The following is a 20,070-nucleotide window of genomic DNA, read 5'->3' on the forward strand; positions in this document are numbered from 1 at the left end:
CTTTTGGGGATACTTTAGTGTGGATGTGGTGCCTTTTTGGGGTGGGTGTACTTTTTGGGGTGGCTTTACTTTTGGGGGTCCTGTAGTGCAGCCGAGGCACGCTCTCCGCCCCAAACACCCCTCCCTCGAATCGCGACCCCCACGGGGGGTGTCCCCCCCTCTCCCCCAGCACCCAAGGGTGCCCCCGAGCCCCCCACACCGCCAGGGGGCGGCGGAGGAGCCCTCTCGGGCCCGCTCCGAGCCGAGATGGCGGCGGCCTTTGAGCACCTGGGGCTGGACCCGCGGCTGCTGCGGGTACCGGGGGGGGGGGGGGGGGGGGCTCGGGGATAACGGGGGGGTCCCGGGGGGGTCCGGGCCCTCCCCGTAACGCTCCGTCCCCGCAGGCCGTGTCGGAGCTGGGCTGGGCCGCCCCCACCGCCATCCAGGCTCAGGCCATCCCCGCGGCGCTGGAGGGCCGCGACCTGCTGGCCCGGGCCCGCACCGGCTCCGGGAAGACGGCGGCCTACGGGCTGCCCCTGCTGCAGCGCCTGCTGCGGGCCGCGGTGAGGGGACGGGGGGAAACGGGGGGGAGATGGGGGGCAAGGGGGGCGTGGGGGGCTGAGAGGGGTGGGGGTACCCTGGGGTGGGTGGGCTCCGTGGGGTGGGGGCTGAGAGGGGAAATGGGGGCGTCAGGGGGAGTGGGGGGGGATTGGGGGGCTGGGGGAGGCTGATAGGGGTGGGGGCACCCTGGGGTGGGTGGGATCCGTGGGTGCTGTGAGAGGGATGGGGGCCATGTGGTGTGCGGGCTCTGTGGGGTGGGGGCTGTGAGAGGGATGGGGGCACCCTGGGGTGTGCAGGCTCTGTGGGGTGGGTGCTGATGGGAGTAAGGGTTTGGGGGTGTTGGGCATGTGGGTGGGATCCTTGGGGTGGGTGCTGATAGGGATTGGGGCCACGTTGGCACCCTGGGGTGTGTGGGCTCTGTGGGTGGGGGCTGTGAGAGGGATGGGGGCACCCTGGGGTGGGTGGGCTCCTTGGGGTGGGAGTGAGGGTGTTGGGCACGGGTGGACTCCGTGGGGGGTGTGGGATCCATGGGGTGGGGGCTGAGAGGGATGGGGGCACCCTGGGGTGCGTGGGCTCCATGGGGTGGGGGCTGGCGGGAGTGGGGGTCTGGGGGTGTTGGTCGTGGGTGGATGCTGTGGGGGGGTGGGTGCTCCATGGGGTGCCTGGCAGCAGGGGGGAGAACTGGGGCACGTGGGCTACTTAGAGCATCATGCATGGGGTGGGGGGCTCTGTGGGGTTGGGGGTCTCCATGGGGTTTGGGGGGCTCCGTGGGGTGCCCGGGGGGCTGTGGGGTTTGGGATCTCTGTGGGGTTTGGGGGGCTCTGTGGGGTTCGGGGGCTCCGTGGGGTACCCGGGGTGCCATGGTGCAGCTCCACCCCCCCTGCTGCCACCGTCCCCTTGGTCCCCGCTGCGCCGGGGCCGGGTGGCGCTGACGGTGGCGGCGCCGGGGGGGCGGTGTGCAGGCACCGGGTGCGGTGGCGCAGGCGGTGCGGGCGCTGGTGCTGGTGCCCTCCAAGGAGCTGGGGCAGCAGGTGGTGCTGAGCCTGCGGCAGCTGGCGGCCTTCTGCGCCCGCGAGGTGCGCGTCGCCGACATCTGCGCCCACACCGACCTCGCCGCCCAGAAGTGAGTGTCCCCCTCCCCTTGTCCCCCGTGTCCCCCTACCCGGGGGTGTCTCCGAGCTGGGCGGGTGACCCCCCCGTGTCCCCAAGGCCGGTGCTGATGGAGCGGCCGGAGGTGGTGGTGGGCACGCCGGGCCGGGTGCTGGCGCACCTGGAGGCGCGCAGCCTGGTGCTGCGGCACTCGCTGGAGCTGCTGGTGCTGGACGAGGCCGACCTGCTGCTCTCCTTCGGCTTCGGCGACGACCTCAAGGCCCTGCTCTGGTGGGAGGGGGGCCAGGGGGCGCGGGGCTGCAGGGGATGGGGGTTGGGGGGATGTGGGGGGGCCTTGGGGAGGTTTGGGGGCGAATCCATGACTATGGGGTGCTGCCGGGGATGGTGGCTGTGGGGACACGGATAGGGGTTTTTGGGGGGGCATTGTAGAGGTTTGGGGGCACATCCATGAGTGTGGGGTGAGGGGAGGCCATCGGGATGCAGATGGGGGCTTGGGGGGGCATTGTGGAGGTTTGGGGGCACATCCAGGACTGTGAGGTGTTGGTGGGATTAGGAGAGGTTGTGGGGATGTGGGGAGGGGTTTGGGGGGGGCATTGTGGAGGTTCAGGGGCACGTCTCCAACTGTGGGGTGTTGGTGAGGTTAGGGGAGGCAGTGGGGACATGGGTAGGGGTTTGGGGGGGCATTGTGACGGTTTGGGGGCACATCCCCAACTGTGGGGTGCTGCTGGAGTGAGGGGACTTGGGGGGCACAGCCAGGGGTCTCGTGGGACGCTCTGTGGGTTTTTGGAGCACAGCCAGTGCTGGGAGGGGGGGCTTGGGGTGCACCCCCAGGCTGGGCGGGCACTGTCAGGCCAAGGGGAGGGGGGACCCCACTACGGGGCCAGCGCTGAGCCCCCTGCGCCCCCCCAGCCACCTCCCCAAGATCTACCAGGCGCTGCTCGTGTCAGCCACCTTCAACCCCGATGTGGAGGCGCTCAAGGAGCTGGTGCTGCACAACCCGGTGAGTGGGCACGGCGGGGGGCTCGGGGTGGGCACAACAACCCTAGGGGCACAATTTAGGGGGTCTCAGGGGCTTCCCCACCTCCCCCCAGCTCTGATATTTTGGTCGCAGGTGATAGTGCAGCCGCAGGAGCCCCAGCTGCCGGGCAGCGCGCAGCTGCAGCAGTGGGTGGTGCGCTGCGACACGGAGGAGGACAAGTTCCTGCTGCTCTGCGCCCTGCTGAAGCTGGCGCTGCTGCGGGGCCGCGCGCTGCTCTTCGTGGGCGCCCTCGCCCGCTGCTACCGCCTCAAGCTCTTCCTCGAGCAGTTCGGCATCGCCGCCTGCGCCCTCAACTCCGAGCTGCCTGCGCGCTCCCGGTACCCGTGGCGGGGACAGGGATGGGGTGCCCGGGGGGGAAATGGGATGCTGGGGGAGCCAGGCTGCTGGAGGGTGGCGTGGGGGGGACATGAGGCGTGTTATTGGGGGCACCTGTGGGGAACGGGGTGCTCCTGAGTGGCCCTAAAGGGCTGGGAGGGCGGTGGGGTGCTGAGGGATGGGGATTGCCCGCGGGGTGTTGGTGGGGCACGCTCGCCTCGGGGGACAGCCTGGTGCTCACTGGGGACACGGGGTGCCCCGGGGTGTCTGAGGGATGTAGGGTGTGCTTGGGGTGCCCAGGGGGGCACCCATGGGGGGCCCTGCGTTGGGTAGAAGCAGGGTGCTGGCAGGGAGCAGGGCGCCCACGGCGGCGGTGCTGAGGGCCGCCCGCGTGTCCCCAGGTGCCACGTCATCACACAGTTCAACCGCGGCCTCTACGACTACATCGTGGCCACAGACGAGGAGGCGCTGGAGGCGCCCACGGGGCAGCCCCCGCAGAAGAAGCGCAAGGGCGCTGCCGACAGGTGAGCGGGTACCCATGGGTGCCAGCGGGGCGGGGCCCAGGGAACGGGACCCAGGGTCTGGAGCGGGGTCCCTGTGTCCCCCCCGAGGTCCCTGTGCCCCCCCCAAGGTCCCTGTGCCCCCCACGGATCCCTGTGCCCCCCCCCGAGGTTCCCTTGCCCCATGGGGTCCCTGTGCTGCAGGGACGTCCTTGCTCTGCCCATCTCCATGCCCAGCGTGTCCCCTGTGTCCCCCTGTGGGGGAATTTTCTCCAGGTGGATTTATGCCAAGGGGAGGTCCCGGTGTCTATGCCCAGGGATCTCCCTGTCCCCAGGCTGTCCCCTTGTTCGTGGGGGGCTCCTTGCCTCAGGGTCTCGTGTCCCCATAACCATGGGCATCACTCGGGGGTGTCCCCGTGCCCAGGGAGATCCTCCCCTAAAGCCTCCCCATGGCCACGTGGGTGTCTGCCCCAGCTGTCCTCATCCCCATGGGGTGTCTCCTTAGCCCATGGGGGTCGCGAGTCCCCCCCAACATCCCCTTTCCACCCCCCCATCACGTTTTCCCCCCCCCAGCAAGGGCAAGGACCCAGAGTACAGCGTCGCGCGGGGCATTGACTTCCAAAACGTGGCCACCGTCATCAACTTCGACGTGCCGCCAACGGTCGAGTCCTACATCCACCGCGTGGGCAGGTCCGGGGGGCTTGGGTGCTCCGGGGGGGTGCTTTGGGGCAGCCTTTTGGGGGTGCTTGGGCGGGTGCCCCACCGCTGCACCCCTCCGTGCCCACAGGACGGCCCGCGCGGACAACCCCGGCACAGCGCTCACCTTCGTGCTGCCCGAGGAGCGGGACCGGCTGGCGCAGATCGAGGACAGGCTCGCTGGAGGTCGGGGGGGCTTTGTCACCGCGGGGTGGGGGGCACTGGGTGCCAAGTGACATCGTGGGGGTGTCCCTGAGGGCGCTGGGGGCACGGGCGTGTCCCCAGGGAATGTCACCATGTGTGTCCCCAGAGAACGGCGGGTCCATGCTGCAGCCCTACAAGTTCTGCATGGAGGAGATTGAGGGCTTGCGGTACCGGTGCCGGGTGAGTGTGGGTGGGGACGGGGACGGGGGGGTGGCGGCGGTGCCCCCTCCCCGGCTCTGACCCCAAGTCCCCCAGGACGCCATGCGCTCCGTCACCAAGCAGGCGGTGAAGGAGGCTCGGCTGCGGGAGATCAAGGAGGAGCTGCTCAACTCTGAGAAACTCAAGGTACCCCCGGCATCCCGAGGGGGGTGTGGGGTGGGCGCAGGGCGCCGGGAGCCCCCCGCCTCACGTCCCCTCCCTGTACCCAGACGTACTTCGAGGACAACCCCCGCGACCTGCACGTCCTGCGCCACGACAAGCCGCTGCACCCCGCCATCGTCAAGCCTCACCTCCGCAATGTGCCCGACTACCTGGGTACGTCCCGTGCCCGACAGCAGCTTTTGGGGCAGGGTGGGGACACAAGACCCCAAAACGGTGCCTGGGGAAAAGGGGTGCAAGGCTGGGGGGCGTTCCTGGGGAGCGCTTCACCCTCTGATGTTCCGCTCTGTGCCCACAGTGCCTCCCAGCCTCCGTGGCATCGCCAAGCCCGACCTGAAGAAGCGCAAGCGGCTGCGGCTGCCCCACGCCGGTGCTGGCCGCCGCGGTGGCCCCACGGTGAGTGCGGGACAGCCATGACCCCCCCGGGCACGGGGGGTACCCACCTGTCCCCTGCTTTTTTAGGGTCTGACGCCGCTTTTCTCCGCCCTTACAGGCACGCCGCAACACCAACCCACTGCAGAGCTTCAAGTACGCCCGCCAGCGCACCAAGCACCGTGCTGCAAAGTCCTCCTGAGCCCCCCCTGCCCCCCAGGGGCTGTGCCGGGGACCACCGCAGCCGCCTCGCGGCCCCCCTGGTGGATGGGGTGTCCCCGTGCTGTCCTCTGCGGGCAGCCGCGTGCAATAAAGGTGCCGGTGGGCTGTGCCAGCCGTATGGCGGGGTGCTTCTCCTGCCGGGCAGCGCGGTGCCCGCAGGCTGCGTGACGGTGGCAGGGGCACAGGGGAGGGTTGGTGACGCAGGGGTGGGAAGCCTCAGATGCGGGACAAAGGTGCCAGCGCGTTATCACCCCCCCCCCTTATCGATACCAAGGCTGTAAACAGAGCCAAGGGCACAGCACACACAGCAGTGCCAACTTCGGGGCCCCCCCGTCCCCTCGAGGTGCCCGTCACCCCTACACCGACACCGCCGCGGTGCCCGCCGCCCGCTGGCATCCATCCTCAGGGCTGGCGCGCGCCTGTTCCCCGGAGTCTGGCACCCGTGTGCCACCAGCACAGCGCCTTCGGGGCGCCTGAGTTCGCCCTGTGCCCGCCTGCCCTGTCTGCCCAGCCCTGCCCGTGGCGTGCGAGACGGGTGGCAGCGCCACGGTGCCCGTATCGCCCGCCGTTGCCTCTTATCGGGGCCTCGGCCTCTTATCAGGGCCGATGCTTCTCCAAGGCTGCCTGGCGGCCCTGAACCTTCCTGGCAGCTTGGTGGGGCAGAGGACTCTGAGGCGGGCACGGCAGCCCCGTTTCTGTTAACAGAAGCAGTTTTAGCGCCCGTGGGGCAGGCAGGGAGGCAAATCCTGTTCCTCCTTGCCCTCACTGACTGGGCACATGCTGTGGGGCACGCTTCGGCACCCTGGGGTGCCCGCCACTCCCTGTGCCAGGCAGGATGGGTTTCCCACGGCTGGCACAGCCTCTCCGCCACCTCCTTGGGTGTTCCTGTGAACCCGCGGGGACGTCCCCGGTGGGTACAGCCTTGCCAAACCATGTAGGCACGGTGCAAAACTCCCCGTCGGTGGTGACTCAGGGTGCCCACTCCCTCGGGCAGGGGAGCACCCAGGCGTCGGGGCACCTCCCCGTTGGGATGCGCTGGCTGACAGTGCCGATCGATCCAGGTTAATGATCACAGCGCCTTTACAGCTCCGGCAGGGGCTGATTGGCCTCGGTGCTATCAGGCCAGAAGACCTCACAGGTGGCAGCCGCCCAAGGGATACGGGGTCTTATAGGGGCTGGGCGAAGCCGGCAGCACCCTTTTGCCCACAATGGCAGCGTCCCCGGTGCTGGCCAGCGCGGTGCTTGGCACCGTCCTGGCGCTGGTAGGTGCTTTGGGGCGGCCGAGTGCGGTGAGGTTTGGAGGGGTGGTGACGGCAGGGGGACACCCATGGGTGTTGGGTGCGTGGCACCTTTTGGGAGAGGACGGGGGCACCGAAGTGAGCTGGCTCCCTGTGGGCTGAGCCCCCACGCGCCCCTCTCCTCACCCCGCAGGCCGCACCGGAGCTGACGCCGATCCACCGCGCTGGCTACTGCGCTTTCTACGACGAATGCGGGCGCAACCCTGAGGTGAACGTCTCGCTGGTGTCCTCCAACGTGCCCTGCCTGTACAACCAGCCGGCGCGGCTGGCCACAGGCGCGGTGCTGCAGCTGCTGCGCTCCGTCTGCCCCGAGCTGGTGCGCGGGGACAACGATACGTGGGTGTGCTGCACGCTGCGGCAGCTCACCGCCCTGCAGGTCAGCGTGGCTCTGTCCGGCACCGTGCTGGCCCGCTGCCCCTCCTGCTCCCGCAACTTCGCCAACCTCTACTGCAACAACATCTGCAGCCCCAACCAGAGCCTCTTCACCAACGTCACCCGCATGGTCAACCGCACCACGGTGCTGGGGGTGCAGGAGGCCGTGGTGGAGTACCAGTGCTTCTACAGCCAGCGCTACGCCGATGCCGCCTTCGACTCCTGCAAGGGTGTGCGGCTTCCGGCCACAGGGGGCTACGCCATCGACACCATGTGCGGCATCTACGGCGCCCGGCTCTGCACCACGCAGCGCTGGCTCAACTTTCAGGGCGACAAGAACAACGGGCTGGCCCCGCTGCAGATCGACTTCCAGCTGGTGCCCAACGGCACACAGCCCGGCGACGGCATCGAGCCGCTGGACGAGCGGGCGTGGGGCTGCAGCGAGGCACTCAGCTCCGACCAGCAGCCCTGCTCCTGCCAGGACTGCGCCGAATCCTGCCCGCCCGTGCCCGCGCCGCCCAGCCCTGCGCCGCCTTTCCGCTTGGGCGCCGCCGACGGCGCTTTGGTCATCTGCGCGATACTCTTTGGCTTCTTTGCTCTCGTCTTCCTCACTGCCTTGATGTGCCGCAGGAAGAAGAAGAAGGCGGCAGTGCCGGCTCCTCGTAGGGGCTGCGCGGTGCAGTTGGGCACCTGCAGCCACCACTTCCTGGCCAGTGTTTTCTGCCACTGGGGCACACTGGTGGCCGGGCACCCGCTGCCGGTGCTGGTGGTGGCGGTGGTGGTGGCGGCCGGGCTGTCAGCTGGGATGGCGACCCTGCAGCTCACCACTGACCCCGTGGAGCTGTGGTCGGCGCCGGGCAGCCAGGCGCGGCAGGAGAAGGCGTTTTACGATGAGCACTTCGGGCCCTTCCTGCGCACCTGCCAGGTGATTGTGACAGCGCGGGACCAGCGCCCGGGGGCCACCTACGACTCGGTGGTGCTGGGCGCCAAGAACTTCAGCGGGGTGCTGTCAGCCGAGGTGCTGCAGGAGCTGCTGGAGCTGCAGGATCAGCTGACGGGGGCGAGCGTCTGGGTGCAGGAGGAGGGCAGGGAGGTGACGCTGCAGGACATCTGCTACGCGCCCCTCAACCCCTCTGGGCCCAGCCTGGCCGACTGCTGCATCAACAGCGTGACGCAGTACTTCCAGAACAACCGCACCCGCCTGGCCATGGTGGCCACCCAGACCGTGGGCAAGGAGACCGGCACCGTGGACTGGCACGATCACCTCATCTACTGCGTCAAGTGGGTGCCCGCGGGGCCGCCTGCGGGGTGCTGGGCGCTGTGTGGGGACAGGGATGGTGGGCTGGGGGTTGGGGTGATGGCTGGGGAGTGCTGGACACGGCATGGTGCTCAGCTGTGGGGTCAGGGTGATGCTCATGGGGTGCTGGATGTTGGCATAGTGCTTGTGGGGTGCTGGCCTATGGGGTCAGGGTGATGGCTATGGGGTGCTGGACACGGCACAATGCTCATGGTATGCTGGGCTGTAGGCTCAGAGTGATGCCTGTGGGGTGCTGGATGTGGCACAAGGCTCGTGGGATGCTGGGCTATGGGGTCAGGGTGATGCTCGTGGAGTCAGGGTGATGCCTATAGGGTGCTGGATGTGGCACAGTGGGTGTTTGAGGGGTGGTGGGCTATGGGGTTGGGGTGATGCCTGTGGGGTGCTGGATGCGGCATGGTGCTTGTGGGGTGCTGGGCTATGGGGTCAGGGTGATGGCTGTGGGTTGCTGTTGTAGTGTGATGGCTGTGGGGTGATGGGCTATGGGGTCGGGCTGATGACCATGGGGTGCTGGACATGGCATGGTGCTCATAGGGTGCTGGGCTGTGGGGTCAGGGTGCTGCCTGTGGGGTGCCAGACATGGCAAGGTGCTTGTGGGGTGCTGGACCACGGGGTCGGGGTGCTGCCCATGGGGTGCTGGACACGTCGTGGTGCCCGTGTGCCGCCAGGCTGCGGGGTCAGGGCGATGCCCGCTGGGAGCAGGGCTCGGTGCCTGCAGGCTGTGGGTGGCGGGGGGCACCAGGCGCAGCCCCCGCTCACCGGTGCCGTGTCCCCGCCAGCTCCCCGCTCTCCTTCAAGGACATCACGGCGCTGGAGCTGAGCTGCATGGCTGAGTATGGGGGGCCCGTCTTCCCCTACATCGCCCTCGGCGGCTACCCGGGTGAGTGGGGGGGGCTGCGGGGTGGGGTGGGTGCAGTGGGGTGGGACGGGGAGGAATGGGGTGTGATGGGGTACAATGGAGTGGGATGGGATGCGATGGGGTGGGATAGGGTGCAGTTTGGTTGGATGGGGTGCAGTAGGGTGCGATGGGGTGCATTGGGGTGGGATGGGGTGCAGTGGAGTGAGAGGGTGTGCAATGGGTTGGGATGGGGTGCAGTGGGGTGGAATGGGGTGCAGTGGGGTGGGATGGGGTGCATTGGGGTGCGATGGGTGCCACGCTGTGCCGCAGACTCCGAGTACACGCAGGCGGAGGCGCTCATCATCACCTACTCCCTCAACAACTTCCCGCGGAGCGACCCGCGGCACAAGTGGGTGCTGAGCTGGGAGCAGCGCTTCCTCGAGGTGGTCCGCGACTTCCAGCGCAACCACAGCCAGAACCTCTCCATCTCCTTCATGGCTGAGGTACGGTGCGCGGCTGGTGGGGCTGGGGGGCACCCAAGGGTGCCCTGGTGCCCCCGCTCACCCTCCCCGTGCCCGCAGCGCTCGCTGGAGGACGAGATCAACCGCACCACGGGCGAGGACATCCCCGTCTTCGCTGTCAGCTACCTGGTGGTCTTCGCCTACATCGCCCTGGCACTGGGCGAGTACACGGCCTGGCGCCGCGTGCTGGTAATGGCTGGGGGGTCAGGGAGGGTGCCAGCACCCGAGGGTGCTCGCTGGGTGCTGAATGGGCGGCCCCGTCCTGCCGCAGGTAGAGTCAAAGGTGACGCTGGCATTGGGCGGCATCGCCGTGGTGCTGGGTGCCGTCTTCGCCTCCATGGGCTTCCTGGCACTGCTGGGGCTGCCTTCGTCCCTCATCATCCTCGAGGTCGTGCCCTTCCTTGTCCTCGCCGTGGGTGCCGACAACATCTTCATCTTCGTGCAGGAGTACCAGGTCGGTGCCGCTGGGGGTCCCTGGAAGGCACGGGAGCACCCATGGGTGCGGGGAGGTCCCCGTGGGACAGCTCTGGGTGCAGGGATCCCTGCGGGGTATGTGGACGTGGGGGGGCAGCCTTGGGTCCCCCTGTGTGGGGGCTCTGGGGTTCTTTGGGTTCTGGGGTCCCCATGGGGCATGGCAGCACCCTTGGGTGGGGGGTCTCCAAGGGGTATGTAGGGGGCACAACTGAGCTCAAGGGGTCTCCATAGGACAAAGGGCTACCCATGGGTACAGGGGTGTCCAAGAGGCATGACGGGGATCCCAATGGGGCTTGGGGACATGGGGATGTCCCCATGGGACCAAGGGCCACCCATGGGTGTAGAGGTCTCCAAGGGTCATGATGGGGATTCCAACGGGACATGGGGACACGTGGGACATGGGGAGGTCCCCATGGGACAAAGGGCCACCCATGGGTGCAGGGGTCTCCCGGGAATATGGCTGGGATCCCAATGGGACTTGGGGACACGAGGAGGTCCCCGGAGGACATGCGGGTGTCCCGCTGTCCATGTGGCAGCACCCCCCGGCTGCCAGGTGCCCGTACGCAGGGCAGGCACCCCAACCTCCCATCCTGGCCAGCAGCAGTCGCAGCGGGAGGCGGGCGAGACGCGGGAGCAGCACATCGGGCGGGTGCTGGCGCAGGTGGCACCCAGCATGCTGCTGTGCAGCCTCTCCGAGGTCATCTGCTTCCTCCTGGGTGAGTGGGGACAGGGGTGCCCCCGGCATCATGCACCCAAGGGACAGCGTGTGGCCGCAGGGCCATGGCACACCCCAATGGCGTTGCTGGGGTGCTGACGCCGGGGTGCCCACAGGCGCCCTCTCCTCCATGCCCGCTGTCCGCACCTTCGCCCTCACGGCCTCTGTGGCCATTGCCTTCGACTTCCTCCTCCAGATGTCGGGCTTCGTCGCCCTTCTGGCCCTTGATGCCCGCCGGCAGGAGGTACGGCACCGGGTGCCCCCGGGTCCAAGGCTGGGCATGGGGGGGGGGGGGGGGGGGGAGGTGCACAAGGGTGTTTGGGGCATTGCATGGGGTGCCCATGGGTATTTGGTTACCTTGGGTGGGCGTGGGGTGCCTCTGTACCCAATGTGTGTGGGGTTGGCATGGGGCACCCATAGGTCTTTGGGTGCTTGGGGTGGGCAAAATGGAGGATGTCAGGTGTCCATGGGTGGGAGGGTGACTGTGGTGCCCATGGGGTGCACCTGGGGTGCCCATGGGTATTTTGGATACCTCGGGTGGGCACAGGGTGCCCATAGGGTGCTTAACAGGGCAGGGGGGGGTACCCAGGGAGGGCACGGGGTGTCACTGCGCCCAGTGTGTTGGTATGGGGCACCCATGGGTCTTTGGGTGCCTGGGGTGGGCAAAATGGAGGGCGTGGGGTACCCATGGGTGGCAGGGTGACTGCAGTGCCCATGGGGTACCTGAAGATACCCGAGGTGCCCATGGGGTGCCCATGGGACACGAGGATGCCCAGGGTGGGCATGGGGATGCCTCTGTACCCAAGGGTGTTGGTGGGCTGGCGTGGGGTTCCTGTGGGTATTTGGGGGCCCGGGGGCACCCACCCACCCCAGTGGCACCCTTAGGCCGCCCGCTTCGACATCTGCTGCTGCTGTGGGACAGAGAAGGAGGGTCCCACGGGGCCGGGCTTGCGGGTGCTGCGCCCCTTCCTGAGCCACTTCTACACCCCGCTGCTGCTACACCGCCTGATCCGGCCCCTGGTGGTCAGTGGGGAGCTGGGGGCACATGGTGGGGGGAGGAGCTTTGGGGTATATGGGGGGACTGGTGGGTCCTGGGAGGTGGGGGGCACAGGAGGGGCTGGGGCATCTGGAGGGGTTCAGGAGTCTTGGGGAGGGGGGGATATGGGGGGATTTGGGGGCAAGCTGGGGGGCTCTGGGGGTGTTTGGGGCTCAGGGGGCTCCTGGGAGTGCCCTGTGCCATGGGGTGCCCTCACGGGGCTGGGTGCTGCCCCCAGGTGCTGCTCTTCCTCTTCTTCTCCTTCGCCGGGCTCTACCTCATTCTGCAAGTGTCCGTGGGGTTGGACCAGGAGATCGCCATGCCTGAGGTGACAGCCGGGGGGCAGAGACACGTGGTGACAGCAGGGTGCCTAGGGATGGGAACACGCGGGGATGGCATGGCCGCATGCATGGCCCCATGTGGGGACAGCACCGGACGAGCGTGGCCCTGTATGGGAACAGCACAACCCAATGTGGGGCCGTGCAGACACACTATGGCCTAGGGGACACCTGGGGACACCGAGCCCTGGTTTGGGGACACCTGGGGACACCGAGCCCCGGTTTGGGGACACCTGGGAGCACCAAGCCCCGATCTGGGGACACCTGGGGACACCAAGCCCCGGTATGGGGACACCTAGGGACACCAAGCCCCGGTTTGGGGATGTGGGCAGGGCTGGGCGCCCCCACCCTCACTGAGCGCAGCCTCTGCCACTGCCAGGACTCCTACATGCTGCAGTACTTCTCCGACATGAACCAGTACCTGCCCGTGGGGGTACCCACCTACTTCGTCACCACCAGCGGCTACAACTTCTCCTCGCCCGAGGGCACCAACGGCATCTGCTCCAGCGCTGGCTGCGACGACAACTCGCTGACGCAGATGATCCAGTACGCCACGCGCTTTCCCAATGTGTGAGTGGGGCACGGGGCGTGGGGCGGGCAGCGGGGCACGGCCCCACCAGCGCCCTGCCAGCCCCACCTCTGCCCAGGTCCTACCTTGCCATCCCCGCCACTTCCTGGGTGGACGACTTCCTCGACTGGCTCAACCCCACTGGCCGCTGCTGCCGCATCCACCTCTTTGGGAACCTCACCGGGCAGTTTTGCCCTTCCACCAGCAGTGAGTGGGCACTGGTGCTCGCTAGGGGGGTTCCTGGGGAGGAGCCACTGTGGTGCCTGTTGGGTGGCCATTGGGTGCCCACCATGCTGCCCATTGGGATCCCATTGGGTGTCCCCTGGGCGTCAATTCAGTTCTCATTGGGTGCTGCAATGGTGCCCATTGGATGCTGTGATGGTGCCCATTGGTTCCCACCATGAAGCCCATTGGGTGCCTATGGGGTCCCATTTAGTGCCCACCAAGTTCCCATTGGGTGTCCATTGGAATGCCTCTGGGTGCCCATTGAGCTCCCGTTAGGATCCCATTGCATTCCCATTGGGTGCCCATTGCATTTCCATTGGGATCCCATTGAATTCCCACTGAGTTCCCACTGGGATCCCATTCAGCTCCTATCGGGATCCCATTGAGTTCCCATTGGGTTCTCACTGGGATCCCACTGAGTCTCCATTGGGTACCCATTGACTTCCTATTGGGATCCCATAGAGCTCCCACTGGGTTCCCATTGGGTGCCCGTTGTTCCCAATGGGATCCCATTGAGTTCCCAGTGGGATCCCATTTAATTTCCAGTGGGATCCCATTGAGTTCCCCTTGGGGACCTGTGATGGAACCCACTGGGTGCCCACCACGGGGCCCACTGGGTGTCCATTGGGTGCCACTGGGTGCCCGCTGGATTCCCACTGGGTGCCTGCAGCAGTGCCCCTTGGGCGCCCACCATGGGGTGTGTTGGGTGTCTACTGGGTTCCTCCTGGGTGCCCACCCCGGGGTCCATCGGGTGCCTGCCATGGTGTCACTGGGTGCCCATTGTTCCCATGGGGGGTCCACGGGGTGCCTGCCACGGCACCCTTGGGTGCTTACCCTGCTTCCCACTGGGTCCCCACGGCCGTGCCCACAGACGACATCAGCTGCGCATTGGGGCAATGCCTGAACGCCACGCGGCGGCCGACGGTGGAGGAGTTTGAGCGCTTCCTGCCCTGGTTCCTCCACGACCTCCCCACCCTGCAGTGCGCCAAGGGGTAGGTGCCACCCCAGGGTGCCGCAGCGGGTCCCCAGGGTGGGGCTCAGCGCCCTCCGCGCAGCCACGGGTGACCCGTTTCCCCCTCCCCACAGCGGCCTGGGTGCCTACGACACGGCAGTGAGCATGGACGCCAACGGCACCATTGTGGGTGAGTGTGGGAGGGGTGGCACGGACTGGGGGCACCCCGGGGTGCCCAGCTGAGCCCACTGCCCCCCAGCCTCGCGGTTCATGGCGTACCAGCGGCCTCTGCGGACCTCACAGGAGTACACGGCAGCGCTGCGGGCCGCCCGCGCCCTGGCTGAAAACATCACCGGCACCCTGCGCCAGGTGCCCGGCACCGACCCCAATTTCCGCGTCTTCCCCTACACGTAAGCCTCCTGGGAGGGGTTGGGATAGGAGGAGGTGCCCCCCGGGTCGGGGGGGGTTCAGGGTGGGTGCCCAGTGCCCAGTTTGGGGTCAGGGTGGCCAGTGAGGGCTCAGCATGGGTGCCCGGTTAGGGGTGCCCCAGTTTGAGGTCACTGTGGGTGCCCCCTGCCCAGTTAGTGGTCAGGGTGCCCATTTAGGGGTGCCCAGCCTGTGTCAGTGTGCATGCCCTATTTTGGGGTGCCCCACTTTGGGGTGCCCAGTTAAGGTCCAGGGTGGGTTCCCCCTGCCCAGTTAGGGATCAGGGCACCAGTTAGGGGTGCACAGTTGGGTGTCAATGTGGGTGCCCTACTTTGGGTGCCCCACTTTGGGGTGCCTGGTTCAGGCTCCACGTGGGCACCCCAGTTCCTTACTGGTGTAACGCTGGAGCCCAGTTCACAGGTGGGTTCTGGGGGTGCCGGCCCAGGGCAGGGGTGCCTGGTGGCCACCCCAGGGTGCCAGCAGCAATGACAATCCCGGCAGGGTGACGTACGTGTACTACGAGCAGTACCTGACAGTGGTGGGTGAGGGCCTGTTCACGCTGGCACTGTGCCTGGTGCCCACCTTCCTCGTCTCCTTCGTGCTGCTGGGCATGGACCTGCGCTCCAGCGTCGCCACCCTCATCACCATCACCATGATCCTGCTGGACACCGTGGGCATCATGGCCCTCTGGGACATCCCCTACAACGCTGTGGCCCTCATCAACCTCGTGGCGGTGCGGGGCGTGCGGGGTGGCACGGGGACATGGGAACAGGAGGTGGTAGAGGGACCTGGGGCACACAGGAGGTGGCACAGGGACCTAGGGTGCACAGGGGATGGCATGGGGACCTTGGGGAGCACAGGAGGTGGCACATGGGACACAGGTGACATGGGGACCTGGGGCACAGGAAGTGGCACATAGACATGGGGAACAGGAGGTGGCACAGAGACCTGGGGCGCAGGAGGTGGCACATGGCATGGGGTACACAAGAGGTGGCACATGGCATGGGACACACAGGAGGTGGCACGGGGACCTGGGGCATACAGGGTGGCACATGTCATGGGGCACAGGTGACATAGGGACCTGGGGCACGGGAGGTGGAACATGGACATGGGGCACAGGTGGCATGGGGACATGGGGCACACAGGGTGACATCAGCACCTGTGGCTTGGTGCTACCTGCGGTGGCACAGGGACCTGGGGACACACGGTGACGCGGCAGCTTGAGGTCCTGGGGCACGCGGGGTGCACAAGCATCGTGGGCGCCCCACTGCTCCCCCCATCCCCAGCCGTGCCAGCCCCGCGGAGCCACCCACGGGTGCCCTCTCTGGTGACACCGCTGTCCCCACAGGCCGTGGGCATCTCGGTGGAGTTCGTGTCCCACCTCACCTGCGCCTTCGCCCACAGCACCAAGCCCACCCGTGTGGAGCGTGCCGCCGAGGCCACCATCACCATGGGCAGCAAGGTGGGGGCGGCACAGCCACGGGGGCACCCCGGGGTGCTCTCCCCTCACTGGTCACCCAAGGGTGCAGGGGACATAGGGTGGCCCAGCCGTGACTTACCCTGTTGTGGCCGCAGGTGGTGGCCGGGGTGGCCATGACCAACCTGCCGGGCATCGTGGTGCTGGCCTTCGCCAAGGCGCAGCTCATCCAGATCTTCTTCTTCCGCCTCAACCTCATCATCACCCTCGCCGGCCTGGCGCACGGCCTCGTCTTCCTCCCTGTCCTCCTCAGCTACATGGGTAAGGCCCCAGGGAACGGTGCCGGGACACCAGGGTGGTGGAGGGCACGGCCACGGCACTGACCCCACTGTTTCCCCGCAGGACCCAGTCCCCAGGCGACACCGGGGGACAGCAAGGGCAGCGCAGGGCCAGACATGGGGCTGGCCCTGGGCAACCCCTGCTTCGAGGGCTCGGTGCGCCAGCAGCGCTGAGCCCCCACCATCCCCCACTGTGCCCTATCCTGCTGCTGCTTTTTATACCACGGTTGTATTTAAACTGGTTTTCTCAGAGCCAGTGACTGGGTTTAACTGGGCAGGGCATGGGCACGCAGCATACAGAAAAATGCATCGGCTTCTGCGGTGTCACCGCGTCTGTGCGGGGACGGGGACGGGTGCGCAGGGCACGGTGGCACCGGTGGGGATGGGGACACGTGGGGTGGCACGGGGCATCATGGGGATAGGGTCCTGTGGGGCACGCGGGTGGCACGGGGGTGGGGCAGCATGGGGACAGGGCCTGTGGGGATGGGACACATGGACGTGTTGGGGACAGGCCACACGGCTATCTTGGGGACAGTACTTCTGGGGCACATGGACGTGATGGGGACAGGGCCACCTGGGATGCATGGACATGTTGGGGACAGCGCCACCTGGGGCACATGGACATGGTGGGGACAGGGCCACAAGAATATTTGGGGACAGGACACACAGGTGTCGTGGGGACAGGGCTTCATGGGGCTGAAGAGCATCGTGGGGACACTGCCCTATGGGCACACAGGTATCATGGGGACAGGACCATGCAGGGCACATGCATGGGCCACATGAAGTCCCCATGAAATCAAGACCCCATGGGTCACACAAGCAGGGTGGGGACAGGTCCCCATGAGATCAAGATGCCATGGGGCACAATGGGGACAGGTCCCATGAGATCAAGACCCCCACAGGACACATGGCCATGGTAGAGACCAGACCTCCCAAAGACCCCAATCCTCAAAGACCCACACCCGGGGGGGGCACGAAGCCTCGTTTTATTTCTCCTCACCACCCCCAAACCCACCCCGAGCCCCCTGGCGGGCCCTACAGCCACTTGTAGACCACCTTGGCAGGCACCGTCTGCACCTCGAGGCGGACGGGGCACTTGTAGAGGTGCGAGAGGAGGGTCTCGGCGTAGCCCACCAGGAAGCAGAGCTTGGCGGGGGCCAGGTGGGGCAGCAGCAGCAGGCAGCCCACCAGGGTGTTGGCGCGCCGCTTCAGCACCACCTCGTCGGCCAAGCACCCGGGGAAGGTGCCGTGGAAGAATTTGCGCAAGAAGACGTCCTCCACCGTCCTCTCCGCTGCCCCGAACTCCCCATCCAGGTTTCCTATGAGGGAAGAGGGCAACGTCGTTGGGGACGGCGTCCCGGTCCCCCCCCCTCCAACCATGTTGCCCAAGGGTGATGCGGTGACTCACCGGTGTGCAAGGACAGCCAGCCCTTGCGGTGGGCGATGTAGTGGGGTGGGTGTGCCTTCTCGTAGGTGATGGGCTTGTCCCCTTTCCCCACGCGCACCCGCGCCGCCCGCGTCTGCCAGAGAAGGTGGCATCAGAGTGGGGATGGGCCCCGAGAGACACGGGATGGTCCCCGAGGGACATGGGGACGGGGACACCACCGGCAGTGCTTACCTTGAGGCAGGCAGGGGTGGTGTGGAGGTGGCGGGTGGCAGTGAGGACAGGGATGTGGCCGAGGATGGGGATGCCACAGGGCGCTGCCTGGTGGGGTGGGAGGGGATGAGGAGCACAAGGTGGCCCTGGTGTCCCCCCAGTGTCCTGGGACAGCTTGTGTGGGGTCCCCAGGGCCACCACTACTCGTAGGTGGTGTCCCCGTAGACTTCTGTGCACAGTGTCCCCTATAGCTGGTGTCCCCAGAGCCACCATTCCTGGACATCCCCCATACCTGGTGTCCCCATTACCCAGTGTACCCAGAGCCACCATTCCTGGAGCACCCCATACACGATGTCCCCATAGCCTCCTGTGCCCGTTGTCCCTTATACCCAGTGTCCCCTATACCCAGTGTCCCCAAAGCCACCATTCCTGCCCCCCCCCTCATACCTGGTGTCCTCCATACCCCAGAGCCACCCTTCCTGGAGCACCTGGTGTCCCCAGAGCCCCAATGCTCGGTGCCCCAGGTGCGTCCCATGTCTGCTGTCCCCACACCCCATGTCCCTGGTGTCCTCATAACCCTAAGTGTCCCCATACCCAGTGTCCCCACACCTGGTGTCTCTCGTGTCCCCATACCCCTATGTGAACCCACGCCTCGTGTCCCCATGCCCCATGTCCCTGGTGTTCCCATACCCACTGTCCCCATACCCGTAAGTGTCCCCATGCCCAGTGTCCCTGGTGTTCCCATAACAGGTGTCTCCAGAGCCCTAAGTGTCCCCATCCCCAGTGTCCCCATGCCCTGTATCCCCATGTCCTTACACCTGGTGTCCCCATACCTAGCATCCCCAGAGCCCTAAGTGTCCTCATCCCCAGTGTCCCCATGCCCCATGTCCCTGGTGTCCCCATACCTGCTGTCCCCATACCTGGTGTCTCGAGCCCTAAGTGTCCCCATCCCCAGTGTCCCCATGACCCGTGTCCCCGTGTCCCCATACCTCATGTCCCCATGCCCAGTGTCCCCATACCTGGTGTCCCTATGCCCCATACCCGGTGTCCCCATACCCCTAAGCGTCCCCATGCCCGGTGTTCCCCGTCCCTAATGTCCCCCCTGTCCCCATCCCCGCTGGCCCCCGTGCCCCCCGTCCCTGGTGTCCCCGTGTCCCCCCGCCCGGCCCCGCCGCGCTCACCCTCAGCGCCAGGGCGGCCGCGGGCGCCGCCATCTTGGGACGGCGGCGGGGCCTGGGGGCGGCGACAGCGCCCCCTGGCGGGCGGGAGGGCGGGGGGGCACTGGGGGTACTGGGGGGCACTGGGGGCACTGGGGAGGCACTGGGGGGGCACTGGGGAGGCACTGGGGGGGTACTGGGAGCACTGGGGGAGCACTGGGGGAGCACTGGGGGTATTGGGGGCACTGGGGGAGCACTGGGGGTACTGGGTGCACTGGGGGGGCACTAGGGGTGCACTGGGGACGTTAGGGGTACTGGGGGTACTGGGAGCACTGGGGACACTGAGGGTACTGGCTACTGGGAGTGCTGGGGGATGCTGGGAGCTGGGGACACGGAGCACTGGGGGCACTGGGGGCATTCGGGGCACTGGGAGAACTGGGAGCACTGGGTGCACTGGGGGTATGGAGAGCGTGGGGGATACTGGGAGCACTGAGGGTACTGAGGGAACTGGGGGCACTGGGGGCACTGGAGGCACTGGGGGCACTGGGAACTGGGGACACGGAGCACTGGGGGCACTGGGAGCACTCGTGGTACTGAGGACACTGGGGGCAATGTGAGCACTGAGGGTACTAAGGGTACTGGGAGAACTGGGAGCACTGGGGGTACTGGGGCCACAGGCTATACTGGGAGCACTGGAGGCACTAGGGAGGTACTGGGCACTGGGAGCACTGGGAGCTGGGGACATGGGGCACTGGTGGCACTGGGAGCTGGAGCCTGAGCTGGGGACACAGAGCACTGGGAGCTGGGGACACGGAGCGCTGGAGGCACTTGGGGCACTGGGCTCCCCACAGGACAGGTCCCCCAGCACCCCGGAAGGCGGGGGGGGGGCGGGGGGGGCTGAGGTTTGTGCCCGCAGGGGACAGGGACAGGAAGGGGGCGGCCCCCCCCACCCCCCCCGTGGCCCCCTGCCCGTAACCCCCCCGCCCCCCCCCCCACCCCCCCCGTGGCCCCCTGCCCGTAACCCCCCGCCCCCCCACCCCGCGGTGGCTTTGGGCTCGCGTGGGGACGTGACTGTGGGCAGCAGGGGGGCGGCGCTGCCCCCCCCCG

General features: G+C 67.4%; 3 protein-coding genes across 3 annotated transcripts; 2 read left to right on the plus strand and 1 right to left on the minus strand.

Moving 5' to 3' along the window:
• Positions 1-200: 200 nt before the first annotated feature.
• DDX56 (DEAD-box helicase 56) lies at positions 201-5,490 on the plus strand. Its single transcript, XM_035568757.2, has 14 exons — positions 201-294; positions 384-542; positions 1,503-1,663; positions 1,750-1,920; positions 2,560-2,650; positions 2,762-3,006; positions 3,406-3,528; positions 4,078-4,194; positions 4,292-4,386; positions 4,511-4,584; positions 4,660-4,749; positions 4,833-4,938; positions 5,081-5,178; positions 5,276-5,490. The coding sequence occupies exons 1-14, from the start codon at positions 247-249 to the stop codon at positions 5,354-5,356; spliced, it is 1,659 nt and encodes a 552-aa protein (XP_035424650.1). The 5' UTR covers positions 201-246; the 3' UTR covers positions 5,357-5,490.
• Positions 5,491-6,584: 1,094 nt separating this feature from the next.
• On the plus strand, positions 6,585-16,383 carry NPC1L1 (NPC1 like intracellular cholesterol transporter 1). The gene is made up of 18 exons (XM_050715726.1): positions 6,585-6,638; positions 6,808-8,327; positions 9,141-9,241; positions 9,530-9,702; positions 9,781-9,909; positions 9,992-10,174; positions 10,793-10,910; positions 11,026-11,153; positions 11,795-11,932; positions 12,663-12,853; positions 12,931-13,058; positions 13,948-14,068; positions 14,163-14,218; positions 14,288-14,438; positions 14,956-15,187; positions 15,803-15,916; positions 16,030-16,192; positions 16,274-16,383. Exons 1-18 carry the CDS (start codon positions 6,585-6,587, stop codon positions 16,381-16,383), a joined length of 3,810 nt encoding a protein of 1,269 aa, XP_050571683.1.
• A 787-nt stretch (positions 16,384-17,170) lies between these two features.
• Positions 17,171-19,057, minus strand: MRPS24 (mitochondrial ribosomal protein S24). Its single transcript, XM_035568750.2, has 4 exons — positions 18,988-19,057; positions 17,828-17,914; positions 17,618-17,729; positions 17,171-17,528 (listed from the first exon to the last, which is right to left on the minus strand). Exons 1-4 carry the CDS (start codon positions 19,018-19,020, stop codon positions 17,245-17,247), a joined length of 516 nt encoding a protein of 171 aa, XP_035424643.1. The 5' UTR covers positions 19,021-19,057; the 3' UTR covers positions 17,171-17,244.
• Positions 19,058-20,070: the final 1,013 nt, after the last annotated feature.

Source organism: Cygnus atratus, chromosome 27, assembly GCF_013377495.2.
Source record: "Cygnus atratus isolate AKBS03 ecotype Queensland, Australia chromosome 27, CAtr_DNAZoo_HiC_assembly, whole genome shotgun sequence".
Taxonomy (NCBI): domain Eukaryota; kingdom Metazoa; phylum Chordata; class Aves; order Anseriformes; family Anatidae; genus Cygnus; species Cygnus atratus.

Bases quoted from the DNA above. Each gene is read 5' to 3' on its own strand.
- DDX56 (XM_035568757.2), top strand. From the start codon at position 247: ATGGCGGCGGCCTTTGAGCACCTGGGGCTGGACCCGCGGCTGCTGCGG. The intron at 1,921-2,559 runs GTGGGAGGGGGG...GCGCCCCCCCAG, and splicing joins GACCTCAAGGCCCTGCTCTG to CCACCTCCCCAAGATCTACC. The intron at 4,387-4,510 runs GTCGGGGGGGCT...GTGTGTCCCCAG, and splicing joins CGAGGACAGGCTCGCTGGAG to AGAACGGCGGGTCCATGCTG.
- NPC1L1 (XM_050715726.1), top strand. From the start codon at position 6,585: ATGGCAGCGTCCCCGGTGCTGGCCAGCGCGGTGCTTGGCACCGTCCTG. The intron at 9,703-9,780 runs GTACGGTGCGCG...CCGTGCCCGCAG, and splicing joins CCATCTCCTTCATGGCTGAG to CGCTCGCTGGAGGACGAGAT. The intron at 14,439-14,955 runs GTAAGCCTCCTG...CAATCCCGGCAG, and splicing joins TTCCGCGTCTTCCCCTACAC to GGTGACGTACGTGTACTACG.
- MRPS24 (XM_035568750.2), bottom strand. From the start codon at position 19,020: ATGGCGGCGCCCGCGGCCGCCCTGGCGCTGAGG. The intron at 17,915-18,987 runs GTGAGCGCGGCG...CCACCCCACCAG, and splicing joins CGGCCGCCCTGGCGCTGAGG to GCAGCGCCCTGTGGCATCCC. The intron at 17,529-17,617 runs GTGAGTCACCGC...CTTCCCTCATAG, and splicing joins CTGGCTGTCCTTGCACACCG to GAAACCTGGATGGGGAGTTC.